The sequence below is a fragment of the Trichosurus vulpecula genome, chromosome X (genome assembly GCF_011100635.1).
Source record: "Trichosurus vulpecula isolate mTriVul1 chromosome X, mTriVul1.pri, whole genome shotgun sequence".
Classification (NCBI taxonomy): Eukaryota; Metazoa; Chordata; class Mammalia; order Diprotodontia; family Phalangeridae; genus Trichosurus; species Trichosurus vulpecula.
Window position 1 is genome coordinate 54,346,711 of NC_050582.1, and position 13,371 is coordinate 54,360,081.

Consider the following 13,371-nt stretch of genomic DNA (forward strand, 5'->3'; position numbering starts at 1 on the left):
TAACTGGAAGGGGTTCAGAACTCTGCCAGCCAATGATCAGGTAATGTAGCCAGACTATAGAGGGTCTATTTAAGTTCACAGTTCTTCTTTCTCCTGATCACAAAATTTTAGAGCGAGATCAAATGTCCACAGCCATCTAGTCCAACATATACTCCTAAAAGAATCCCCATTACCTATATGTGAAAAAGAATCTGGGGGCACTTTGGTTCAGTGAAAAAAACCCTGGCTTTGGTGTCAGAGACCATGGGTTCAAACCTCAACTCTCCCCCTTCCTGTCTATGTGACCTTAATCACTCTCTGGGCCCCAGGTTCATCACGCTGGAGGTGAATGATGTCGACTAAATGTTCTCTAATGTCCATACCAGCACAATTTTGTAAGCCTATAAACCATAGCATTCCTAGAAAGTAGTCATCCAGCCTCTTCCTGAAGACCTCCCAAGAATGGAAAGCCACCCATCCAGGGGCAGTTCTAAATGATAGACACCAAACTGAAATCAGCCTCTTTGCAACTCTTGCCCGTTTCTCCTGGTCCTGTTCTCTAGAGCCAAACAAAACAAGTCTAAACTTCTCTTCCACATGGTAGCCTCTCAAATACTTGAAGACTGCTATCCTGTCTCTCCTGAGTCTTCTCTTCTCCAGACTAAACATCCCCAGTTCCTTCAACTGATTCCCATATCCTGTTTGTTCTCCCCTGGACATTCTCGAGCTTATTAATATTGTTCTTAATAAGTGGTGCCCGACACTGAAGCCTCCAGATGTGGTCTGACCAGGGAATAGCACAGCTGGATGATCACCTCCCCATTCTGTCATGATACAGGCAAAGATCACATGAGCTTTCTTGGTTTCCTCATCACATTGCCAAATCCTATCGAGCTTGCAGAGAAGCCAGTGGATCAGTTTAGATGTGAAGTCTGTCACCATCATGGAGTTGCTTTTCTGAACCCAAGTGTAAGACTTCGTATTTATCCCTATTGCATTTCAACTTGTCAAATTTAGCCCAGTGCTCCAGCCTGGTAAGATCCTGTTTTGTCACCTAGTACAGGGCTTCTTAAATTTTTCCACTTGAGACCGCTTTTCGCATTTGGCAATGTTTGTTGGTGTTGTATGACGTGATGGCTTGTGCAGTGCAAAGTACGAATGCTTTGTGTTTAGAGTCAAGGCAGCAGGGAAGTTGCAAGATGCAAAAAGGGCAAGTGCTGCCAGAAACACCTCAGATTCATCATGTGTTTGATTTTTAATTAATTTTTGGTTGTTGCAGGAGAAACCTTTTTCTGTTGCCAACTTTCTCATGACCCATATGGGGTCTTGACCCATAGTTTAAGAAGCTGATCCTAGTATATTAGCTATCCCTCCCAGCTTTGTGTCATTTCCAAATCTGATAAACATTCCATCTATTCCTTTTTGCAAGTCATTGATAAGAATGTTAAACAGCCCAAGGCCAAGCATAGGTCCCTGGGGCCCTCTACTGAAGCTCTCCTTCCAAGTTGACATGAAACTATTAACTATTCTTTGAGTCCAAACATGAAGCCAATGCTGAATCCAACTTACTGTATTACTGTCCAATCCACACCTCTCCATTTTTTCCACAAGAATATTAAGAGAGATTTAATCCAATGTTTTGCTCAAATCTGAATAAACTAACTCTATAGCATTCTTCTGATCTACCAGTTTAGTAACCAAAGGAAAAAAAAATTATTTAGGAATGACCTATCCTTGAAAGAGTCATGATGACTCTTCATACTCACCCCTTCCTTTTCCAGTTGTTCACTAATCATCTTTTTATGATCTGGTCTAAGATTTTCCCTAGGGACTGAAATCAGCATCACTGATTTATAGTTTACAGGCTACATTATCTCCCCCTTTTGGAAAAGTCAAAACATTTGTCCTTCTCCAGTACTATGGTACCTTTCCCTTTCTTCCTGATCTTTAAAATATTACTGATAGTAGTCCAGCAATCATATCTTCTTTAAGTACTGAGGGGGGTAATTCATCAGGCCCAGGTTATTTGAAGTCATCAAGGGCAGTGAGAGACTTAAAATTTCCTCCCCTTGGGCATCAACTCCTCATTAGCCATGTTGGTGAGTAGTTCCTCTCCCCAGGGTTCCCAAGATTCTGATCCAGTGCTGAATTTCCCACTGTTTATTCCCCTGTCTTTTGAAGTAATGTCTCATACTATTCAAATTGAGCCACATATTCTCTAGTTCCTACATCATGACATTTGGGGAATCCATAGGCTTGGAGCCACCATGTTGGTTATCTTCATATAATGTTAAAACTTGATCTTCACCTAACACTCAGCACATCAAGGACATGATATGTCTGCCTTCCCGGGGTGTTCACTTGAGCCAAAAATGCTTCTTTTAGTATTCGTGTGAACAAAGGAGTTGATGTGGTTGATTTCAACATGAGCTGAAAGGTAAGAAGAAATGCCCTGAAAATAGTTAAAGCTTATGTTATGTATTGCCAAAGGAGAAGTAAAGAAATTCTTTGAAGAACTCCACAAGACCCACCAAATCAGGTCAGTGTATTCTTTGATAATTACTGATTTCTATGCAAATTTGAAGGCAGGCCAGGATAGTTAAAAAACAGTGTTGGAGAACATGGCTCAGGTCTGAGAAATGTAAAAGACTAAAAGCTCATAGAAGGACAACTAATAGACATAAAATGGGAAAAAAAACCTTTGTCATCATCTCTACTGTGATCTATTTTTCAAGTCAATGGTGGGGAGCCACCCCCACCTTTGGACCTTGATAACTTCACTGTGTCACATGAAGGAGTAGAAATGGCAGTCAAAAAAATTGAATTGGGAAGAGCGGCTGAACTATATCAAACACAAGTTGAGAAATTCATGGTGGTTGTCATATAATCTTAAAAACATTTTTTTCTTTGGAAGTAGAAGACACCAAAAGAAAGGAAACAATCACTGATAATACAAATGCCCAGAAACAACCAAGAGAACATCACTAACTTCCAACCCATATGGCTACTTTCTCACTGCTTTGAACGTAGCAATTAATGCTTTTTAATTCATTTCATTCCCCTTTATGAGAATAATGTTTATGCTTAGCAAGGATATTCTCTGTGAAAATGTGAGAAGAGAACAGGCAAGTTTTGATAAATGATTCTCCATAGCAGTTGCACAACCGGCTGTAAAGTGAAAAAAAATGTAAGATGCATTTGTTGTTGATTGTTTTTACAAAAAAAGTGTTTGATTCAGTAGAGAAAAATACAGCTTAAAAGCTCTCTTCCAAGAAGGAGCCTCTCGTGTATGTACTAAGACCATACCAGATTTCCTGATAAATGCAGTCACAGAGATAAATGGATGCAATGGCCCTGTGATTTTATCAATGTCAAGTGAGGTGTTGCCGCTGTCATGGAATATGGCTTGTGCAGGGTGCAAATGAAAGAATGATTCACTATCAGTCTTAGTGAGGTCCTCCAGATGTTCCTCTTTGTGTATGGGATTGTGCTGACTACATCAAACCCCAGAATGTTAAAGGACCTCTTGATGAGATCTAGGATTATTTTGAATAGATCAGCCCAACAGACCATATAGAAGAAACCAAAAGGATGAATGGTGCATGGTGCCTATTTTCCCCACTAGGATATGCAATTGGCTGGCTAGGCCACTGATTTAGTTTGTTTTAATACCTATATCTGGGACAGTGCACACAGAAAGATAATGAGCTGGGCCCAGAATCGAATAGAAAAAGGACAGCAAAGCTCAATTGCCCTTGGGAAATTGTGCAGGGCTTTTCATTGATCCCAAGCAGCTTCCCAACACAGAGATCCATCTTTCCAGCACACATGTTCTCCCAGTGCTTCTGTATGGCTTCAAATCTTGGAATGCTACATTCCAGGTTGCAAAGGGTGATGGAGAAACATATGATGGGAACAAGCAGGCTGTGGAGTGTATTTTTGCTTTTCTTTCTATCTCTAGTGCCTAGCATGCCCAACATATATTAAGCATTTAATAAAAGCTTGATAGTGACATTTCCAATGGTGACCTGTACATAAGATGTAAAGGGTCACTGAGTAAATGTATGATCAGAAAAGGAGTTAGAATCATCATTAGACCAGAGAGGAGCCTAACAAATAGATGGGTCACAGATTCCACTATTACCCACAAAATATAAAAAGACCTAGAGGAAAGGCTCCAGCATGTTGGCTGGATTCTCTATAGAGTGTTTTTGGAAGGACATGGACAAGAATCCCAAAGGCTGCAAAGATTTGGATGAGTTGTGAGCTACACTGATAGATGGAATAGCCACATTCATGTGATCATAGGTTCATTGAAAATTGAAGCATGTGCAAACTACACTTAGGAGTAAATGTGCTGGAAAGCATTCATTTAATATTCCAAAGCCAAATAGAAATGGGTTTGGATTAGCCATTGTTTGTGGTTTATCCATGTATCTGTTCCCCTTCATTAGCATAAATAATCAAGAGTTGGCTACATTCTGAAAAGTCTAAGGGTTTTTTTTTTTTTGCAAAGTAGTTTAATGGCATGAGCAATTAAGCATAAATACATGTTTTTTCTTTATCTGAAATAACATCTGCTATTAAAATAAAGGTTGACTAATATAACTCTATTCTCCTTCACATTGGTCAGGGCACTAGTTAGGGGATTTAGTGCCTGAGGATGAAAAACTAGCCAGCCATGCAGTCAATTCAGTGGCGGCAAAAATAGATTTCCTGAGAAATTGGGTTTATTAAGAAAATAAAATCTGAATGAGACACTATCAAGAGTTTTAAGGCCTAAAATGGACCTACCTTGGCAGCAGTCCCATTTGGAAGGACTTGCCCTGCAGGAATGCAATTGATTTTTTTTCCCAGAGTGAGTTTGCTAATCTCTTGGGAAAAATAACCAAGCAGTTGAAGGCCCCCTTGTCCCCATCATAGAGTCAGACAAAAAAAACAAATACCTTAAGGACACAGCTCTGAGGTAGAAGTTGGGATTCCTTAGCCTGGTTTTCACTTATATCCCTTAATCTGGCTCCACCTTCACTATAAATGTTTATCTCCCACTACTCTCTACCATATTCCCTCAATTCCAGTCAAACTGTTATCCTCACTGTAGTCCATTTGTGCCATATTCATTCTTGTCTCTATACATTTGCTTATATCCTTCCCATCTTGAATGATTTCCTCTCTCTCAGTTTATCTGGATTCTACTCATCCTTCAAGGCTTAGCTGTTCAAATACCATGTCTCAAAAACTATTTTCCACTACTCTTATTAACACAGCTTCTTCCTTCTCTGAATTCCTGGTACATTCAGAGCTACTACATAATCTCTATCTTAGTTGTTCTTTAAAGGTTTCATGCATCTTAGTTTCATCTTTCCAAGTAGACTATACATGGTTCAAGGACAGAAAGAAGGACAGAAGGAAATAAGCATTTATTAAGCACCTACTATGTACTAGGCATGGTGCTAAGTGCTTTCAAAATATTGTCTTATTTGATCCTCACAACAAACCTGGAGGATAGGTGCTATTATTATCCTCATTTTCCACATGAGGAAATGAGGCAAGTAATGATTATATGACTTGCCCAGGGTCACACAGATAGGAAGTGTATGAGGCTGGATTTTTAACTCAAATTTTCCTAGGGGAGGACTTCATCTGTAAAATGAGATGTTTGGACTAGATGGGTCCATTTTAGGCCTTAAAACTCTTGATGGTGTCTCATTCAGATTTTATTTTCTGAAATCCTTTCCCTCTCTAGGTCTATGGTCCTATACGAAAAATTAGGAGATATACTGAGAATAGATTGAGGAGGTCCAAGACAAAGGGAAAGGTCTTTGTTTCATATATAAAATGTGCATGGCATCACTTTTTTGTAGTAGCAAAGAACGGGAAAAAAAACAAGGTGCTCAGCAACCAGTGGAATGACTGAATAAATTTTGGTATGTGACTGTAAGGGAGTTTTATTGCATTTTAAGAAACTAAGAATATGAATAATTGAGAGAAATTTGGGAAGATATATGAATTGATGCAGAGTGAAGTAAATAGATCTGATAGAACAATTTACATGATGACCACAGTAATTTATAGGAAAACAGCATCGAAAGACTTCAGATTTCTTATTAATACATTGAAACTTTAGATAATTAACAGCTAAACGTGCCTCTCACTTCTTGGCCTAGGTGGTAGTGGATTATAGATGTGGAATGAGGCATTATATTTCAAAGCTTGGCCATTGTGTTAATTTCTTTTGTTTAACTGTACTTTATTACAGCAAGGGTTCTGCTGGGGTAGAGGTAGGAAGTCCCTGAGAACTGATAGTGACATGAAAAAATCAAGAATAAAACATTTTTGAAAAAAAAGCAAACAATAAAAACAACTCTAGCTTGACCTATTAAATGAACTACTGATACAAAAAAAGGGAAATGGATAAAGTAACAAATATCAGCACAGTCTATTGTCATTTCTTGAAGAACTTTATCTTATATAAATGTTTATTACCTTAGTAAAACCCATGGTGGGGAATAAGGCAAAAGAGAAAGTGGTGGTAGAGGGATAGAGGATAAAACAGAAAAAAAAAACAAACCTTAGAGACTTTGACTTAAACTACCAACCCAATGGGATTTGGATTTTGGAGATTCTATTTCATTTGATAGCATGATCTTGTAAACAGTATTTATGGAATTTCGGAATCTCAGAATTGGAAGAGACTTCATTCTTTATGGATTTTGTTTCTAAAAGTACACACAATAGGGAGAATTTTGTGGTAAAGTCTTTCTGGCCTAATGATTATTGTCCATACTCAAAGTGTGGGCTGGTCTCTCTCCAAGAAGAGAAAGTAAAGGGACTCAAAAAATATTTCTCTCTTCTCTAGATTCATAGGATCTTAGACCTAGAGCTGGAAAGTACTTCAGAGGTCAAATAGTCCAACTTTCTCATTTCACAAAGGAAGAAACTGAGGCCTAGAAAGGATATATGACTTGTACAAAGTTGCACATAGAGTCATAGATTTAAGAACAAGATTTAGATTTCTGGAAATAGAGGGTGAAAGCATAGCGAAGAGGAATGCTGGCAGATCCAATATTGTTACTGTTACATACCTGGTTAAAACAAGGAAACAGAAGAATTTGAGGAAGGCATCACAAACCCTGCAAAAGGGCATGAGATAATAATAATTTCAATTTATCCTAAATCTGTGAGAGCTCCCTTTCTGCCAAATTTGTAGTAACTCATAATATCTTGACATACCTTAATAATAATTTCATCCTTCAAGGAAGAGGACCCAACAAGGAGAACTTTTATTCTGGATCAGATTCTCCTCTGCATGAAGGAATTGGTTGCTGGAGTATAAATGATGAGAACCTTGGGGGGAAGTGAGGAGAAGAAAATCAAGTGTAATCTGATATGTACCCTAGATTTTAAAAAAAATTCCTTTTATTTTTTTCTTTCTCCTTTAACATTCAATTAATTTATTTCATTCTAATAGATATTCCAACACATTAGGCTTCTATTGTTGTTCAGTCATTTCAGTCATGTCCAACTCTTCAGGACTTCATTTGGGTTTTTCTTGGCAAAGATACTGGAGTGGTTCACCATTTACTTCTCTAGCTCATTTTACAGATGAGGAAACTGAGGCAAACAGGGTGAAGTGACTTGCCCAAGGTCATATAGCTAGTAATTGTTTGAGGCTGGATTTGAACTCAGGTCTTCCTGACTCTAGGCCCAGTGCTCTATCCATTGTGCCATCTAGACTTCTATGAAAAACTTTAAAAGTAAGCATCTATTGCATGCCATGCCTTATAAAAACCATACCTTTTGCATGTTTTGAGTAGCATCCAAACTATGGGCAGTTTAAATATTTTATCTTAATTTTATTGATGTCTTTTGTATTTATGTACCCTTTATTTCTGTATATATCACTTTCCCTCCCCAGCAAGTCCTTTGCCACAAAGATAAAAAAGAAGGGGGAAGAAAAACAGTTCATCAGAGCTTACATATCATCTTTGTCTATTTACATCTGCAATATCCTATATCCATAACCTCTTATTTCTGCAGTGAAGGAGAGTTGCATTTTCTCAACTTCTCATTGAGGCCAAATTTGAGCATTATAACTTTGCATCTTTCAATTTTGTTATTTTGTTCTTTTAGTTTACATTTTTGTAACCATTGTGTAGTTTCCCCCTGTTTCTGCTAACCATATTCTGCATCAGTTTGTAAATTTTTTGTGCTTTTCTTAATTTTTCATATTTCTGGTTTTTTGGCACATGAAAATTATATATTTTTTTTACCATAACTTGTTTAGCTATTACCCAGTTCATGGACATCTTTATTTCTATTCTTTTTTTTAATTAGGCTTATGATTTCATTAACATAGGGAGCCCCAATGAGGAAACTTCCTGTGTCAATGCACACTGACACTTAGTCTGCAACTTATATTATCATAGAGTTACCTATCCTAGTTTTTTTTTTCTATCACAAAAAGTGCTGTTCTGAAGATTTTGTTATAGGGGACCTTTCCATCATCAGTCTCCTTGGGGTATAGGATCTCTGGGTCAAAAGGTATATGCATTTTAGTCACTTTTTTAGCATAATTCTAAATTGCTTTTCAGAATAATTGGAATGACAGTTCCACCAACATTGTGTTTATCTTCCTATGGTTCCTTCGACATTATTTCTATCCTTTGTCATTTTGCTAATTTGTCACATATAAGGTAAAACTTCAGCATTGATTTGATTAGCATTACTCTTATTACTAAAGATTTGAAGAAATCTTTCATATGGTCATTAGTAATTGCAATTATTATTTTGAGAACTATTTATTCATATCTTTGAGCACATGAATTGGGGACTAGCCTTGGTCTTATATATTTATTCCCTATATGGCTTAGATAACAGACCCTTCTCAAAAATATTTGAAGCAGTTCACAGTTTTCCTTTTTACTCTTGTTGCATTGATTTTGTTTGTACAAAAGCTTTCCAATTTCATGTACTCAAAAATTGTCTGTTTTATCTTTTATCATTTCTTCTGTCTCTTGTTTGGTTATGAAGTCTCCCCCTAGCCACAGGTATGAAAAGTATCTAATCTTGTTCTCTTCTGTTTTTTTTTTTAAGAGTGTGGCCTTTTATAATTCAGAATGTATAACCATTTTGAACATGTAGCAATAGTATATGAAATAAGATGTTGGTTGCAACCTAATTTCTTCCAGACTGCTTTCCAACATTCCCATCAGTTCTTTTCTAATATGAAGTTATCCCCCCAACTTGGTTTATCAAATACTTAGGTTAGTGAGTTTGATTATTTCTAGTGTTTCCTTATCTTACCTGTTCTACTAATTAGCTTAAAAAACCTGTTCACTTATGTACATTTTAATTTTTTTTCACCAGTGCTAACTACCTTTTATGATTACTGCTTTATAATATAATTTGAAGTCTGTTATTATTTTGTCTAGGTCTATAAGGTATGTCCTTGGTAGGGTACACTTTGGTTATTTGGTGCTTGGTACCAAGCAAACTTTGTAGTTTGACTGATGTGGCAATAAATTTGTAAATTAATTTAGGCAGTATCATAACTTTTATTTTATTGAGGTGACTTAACCCTGAGCAATAACTATCCCTCTAATGATTGAGGTTGTTCTTGATTTCTTTAAAGAGTGTAATGTAATTATATGTCCTGAGTATGTCTTGGCAGATTGACTCCCAGATAGTTTATGCATTTTGTACTTATTTTAGTGAAGAAATGCTAATGTTCGGGGGGGGGGGGGAGGGTTAATTTTGTATCCTGCTGCTTTACTTGTTCTTAATTGCTATTATTTACTTCACTTAGTTCCCTTGATGATTGTCTAGGGTTTCCTAGATAAATGATTACATCATCTGAAAAAAGAAATATTTTGTCTTCACTTTGCCAACGACAGTGCCTTTTATCTCCTTCTTTTTCTTGCCTTCTATCACTAGTATTTGTAGAACATGCCAAATAATGACCTCTCCACTATCCTACCTCCTCCCTCCCCTCTTGTTCTTCTGGAAAACCTTTTACCCTTTTAGTTCATCTTCCCCAGATGTTCTCTTGTTCCACACTAGCTAGTTCTTATTAGACATATTTCCAAAATGCTAGTGAGAGCAGTAAGAAAAGAGAAAAATTAAAAACATAAATATCGGCAAAGAGGAGGTAAAACTCCTACAATGAATCAATAAAGAAATTCATGGACACAATTAATTACTTAAGTGATATAACGGGATGAATCAGTAATGTGTCATGTTGAAATAGTGCCCTACTCCTTTTTTACATAGGAGTCAGAGTTATTTTTTGGGAGGGGGGAGTCCACAGAAAATAATTGAAAAGGGAAATTGGTCAGATTCCTCTAACCGTATTATTTCCTACAATTGCCATGTTAATAATTTGTTAACAAACTAACCACCAGTTAAAGAAACACTTCATACCACAGAACTTACATGTCCTAATTAAGTTTATTGAAGAATATCCTTTGTACCCATAGACTTATCTGGAGGACAGGAGGTGAGATGGAATGTTATTTAGACATATGCTTGGAATTGGGTCTCCATCAACTATCTGAGAAGAACAGAGGCCTAAGATCTCCAGTCAGCTAATAGGGAAGGAGCCAGGTGAAGTGGCAACTTCTAAATTGTCCGGGGGTATGTAAAGTTGTAGCACCACACATTGGATGGCAACACCAAGGGTCTTTCTCTACTAGCTATTTGGACAATGCAGAGGACTACAGTTCCCAGTTGAACTAGTAGAGAATTGGGTGGCTATGCCCAAACATCTTGGGAAGGTTTAAGAACCAAAGATGAGGTGGTAGCACTCTAGATGTTGCAAAAATGTTTTACGAGATTTCCCCTTTTTCCAAAAAGTTCCTATCTTTAGTGGATATTAATAATGTTTCCATTTTCTAGTTCCTAGGGCAAAGATGGCTGAGTAGTATGGCGAGGATAGGAAGAGAAGGCTCTCCTTTCTCTGGAACCTGGGGAAATCTATGATTACATGTGAACTAGAGTACTAAGTAAATAAACAAACAAACTTAGTTAACTTAGGCTGAGTTGAGTATTATCACACTTAATTTAGGAATATGATTTAGGAGTGAAATTACATAGTAAGCAGAAAGCAATTAGCATGCTACTGAGTTTTCTTTATCTTCTAAATAGGTCAACCACTTTGAGGGAGGACAATAGAGCCTTTGCTCCAAAGAATCTGCACCTTTCTCTGGATAAGTTCCTAGCAAGCAATTGCAATTCATTCACTAAAAGAAAAAATCCTATTTGCTTTGTTAAGTCCTAAATCCATCGAACACCAGACATTTGTTAATTGCCTACTGTGTGCCAGGCACAGTGCTAAGTAATCTCTTTACAAATATTCTCTCATTTGATTCTCACAACTCTGGGAGGTAGGTAGGTGCTGTTAATATCTCCACTTCTCAGGTGAGGAAATTGAGGCTGACAGAAGTGAAGTGACACACAGCTAGTATATTTGAGGCTGAATTTGAATTCAAGTCTTCGTGACCCCAGGCCCAGCTGCCTATCTACTGTGCCAATCCAGTGGGATATAAAATTATACAACAGACATTACGGGATAGATTAGCAGTCAAAGATTTGTTTGCCCCAATACACATTTAAGGTCTGTCACCTTAGGCTGCATTAAATAAGGCAAAGAGCATGGAAGTCTAGGATGCTGACTGTCCCCCTATACCCTGCCCAGTCAGATCCCATCTGTTCTGGGTACCGAATTTTCGATAGGACATTGATCAGCATCCAGAAGCGCATCCAGAAAAGTGCAACCTGATGGTGAAGTTCATGCTATATGAATTGGGGTGGAAGGAATAAGGGATGTTTATAGCCTGGAGAAGGGAAGACTTAATGACTATAATTAGCTCTCATTTAAATGGGGCTTTAAGGATTGACAAAGTGCTTTACACACATTATCGCATTTGATTAAGGGAGATAAGATTACTCTCTCCCAACACTAGATGGGAGGTCTGGTGGTAGAGGGATTAGTCTTGTTTAGCTTGAGGCAACAGTGTAGTTAAGGCCAGGCTTGCAAATTTCTGGGCCCTAAATAAAAGCAAGTTAAGATCATTTTTATATCCTAGTTTATATCCTAGGGCATCCTGTCCCCGTTTGGGATAGGGCCAGTTGTTTTATGGAATTCTTTCTTACATCAAACCACTGTAATCTTAGTTTCCACTCTTTTCTCCTAATTCTGCTGGGGGTGGGGGTGGGTGGGCAAATAAGAACCCTCCAGTTAATAATAATATTTATATGGGGCTTACTATGCGCTATGCACTGTGCTAAGCACTTCACAATTATTATCTCATTTGATCCTCAAAACCCTGGGAGGTAGGTAATATTATTATCCCATTTTACAGATGAGGAAACTGAGGCTAACAGGGGGCAAGTGATTTACTTAGGGTCACACAGCTAGTTAAATATCTAAGGCCAGATTTGATCTCAGGTCTTCCTGATTCCAGGCCAGGCACTCTGTCCACTGTGCCACCTAAGTGTCTTACCCAGGGTCACACCATTAACAAGCATCTGGGACAGGATTTGGGAACTGGGAGCATCTTTCCTTATGGATCCTCAAGCCTGTGCAGGAGATCCTAAGGGAAGGTGAATGTCTTTGACTTTGTTTCTCCATGTGTTCAGCAGACTACAGGTCACCTACAGGGACATTTCATGAAGGAAGTGCTTCTGGCCTCTGATGTTACCTTCTTCTCTCCTCCCTACAGCTGGTGATGGAGTACTGTGGAGCAGGCTCAGTGACAGATTTAGTGAAGAAGACCAAAGGTAACTCCTTTAAAGAAGACTGGATTTCTTACATCTGCCGTGAGGTCCTACGGGTGAGTCTTTGGGCAGTTATTATTCCCTCTGGTTATTGAAGGAGCCTGGGTAGAGGTTTTAAAAAATGCAAATATGTAATGGCACTGGGAGAGGGTAAGGCAGGGGAATGGTAGAAGAGCAACAGCAAATAATAAAAGATTTTGGATTGGAACTGGGAGGAAGGGAGGAAGGAGAGTGATGAGTTTGGGAGGACAGCCTAGAAACATGAGGCTTCTCCCATTTAGAAAGATAACAGCAGGAGGGGATATGCTCCCACTCTAAAATCCTGATGAATGTGAACTTAAACACTCAATCCTGGAAATGGAGTAGGGTGGCCTCTTCAGCCTGGTGTTTTTCAGAAAAGTTTGCAACTATCCCACTACCTTTTTTGCAGACAGACAGACAGACAGTGAGCCCCCTCCCTTCTCTCCATCTGAAAAAATAGATGTAAAAAGCAGCTGTATTCCATTCTGCTTTCAGTGTAGTACCTGCCAGGGACTGGGCAAAACCCAAAGTCCCAGCTGGCCCAAGTTGTGACCTAGGCAAATAGGAGCACCCAAGAACTAAGAACAGGAGTTA

At 38.2% G+C, this 13,371-nt stretch overlaps 1 protein-coding gene across 1 annotated transcript in view; it reads left to right on the forward strand.

The window, feature by feature from the left end:
• NRK (Nik related kinase) overlaps nucleotides 1-13,371 on the forward strand; it is a gene marked incomplete at its 5' end in the record, with an annotated part of 215,747 nt that overhangs the window by 100,974 nt on the left and 101,402 nt on the right. The window contains one exon of the mRNA XM_036739833.1: nucleotides 12,702-12,812. Within this exon, the coding sequence (XP_036595728.1) occupies nucleotides 12,702-12,812 (111 nt within the window). The remainder of the gene's footprint in view (nucleotides 1-12,701; nucleotides 12,813-13,371) is intronic.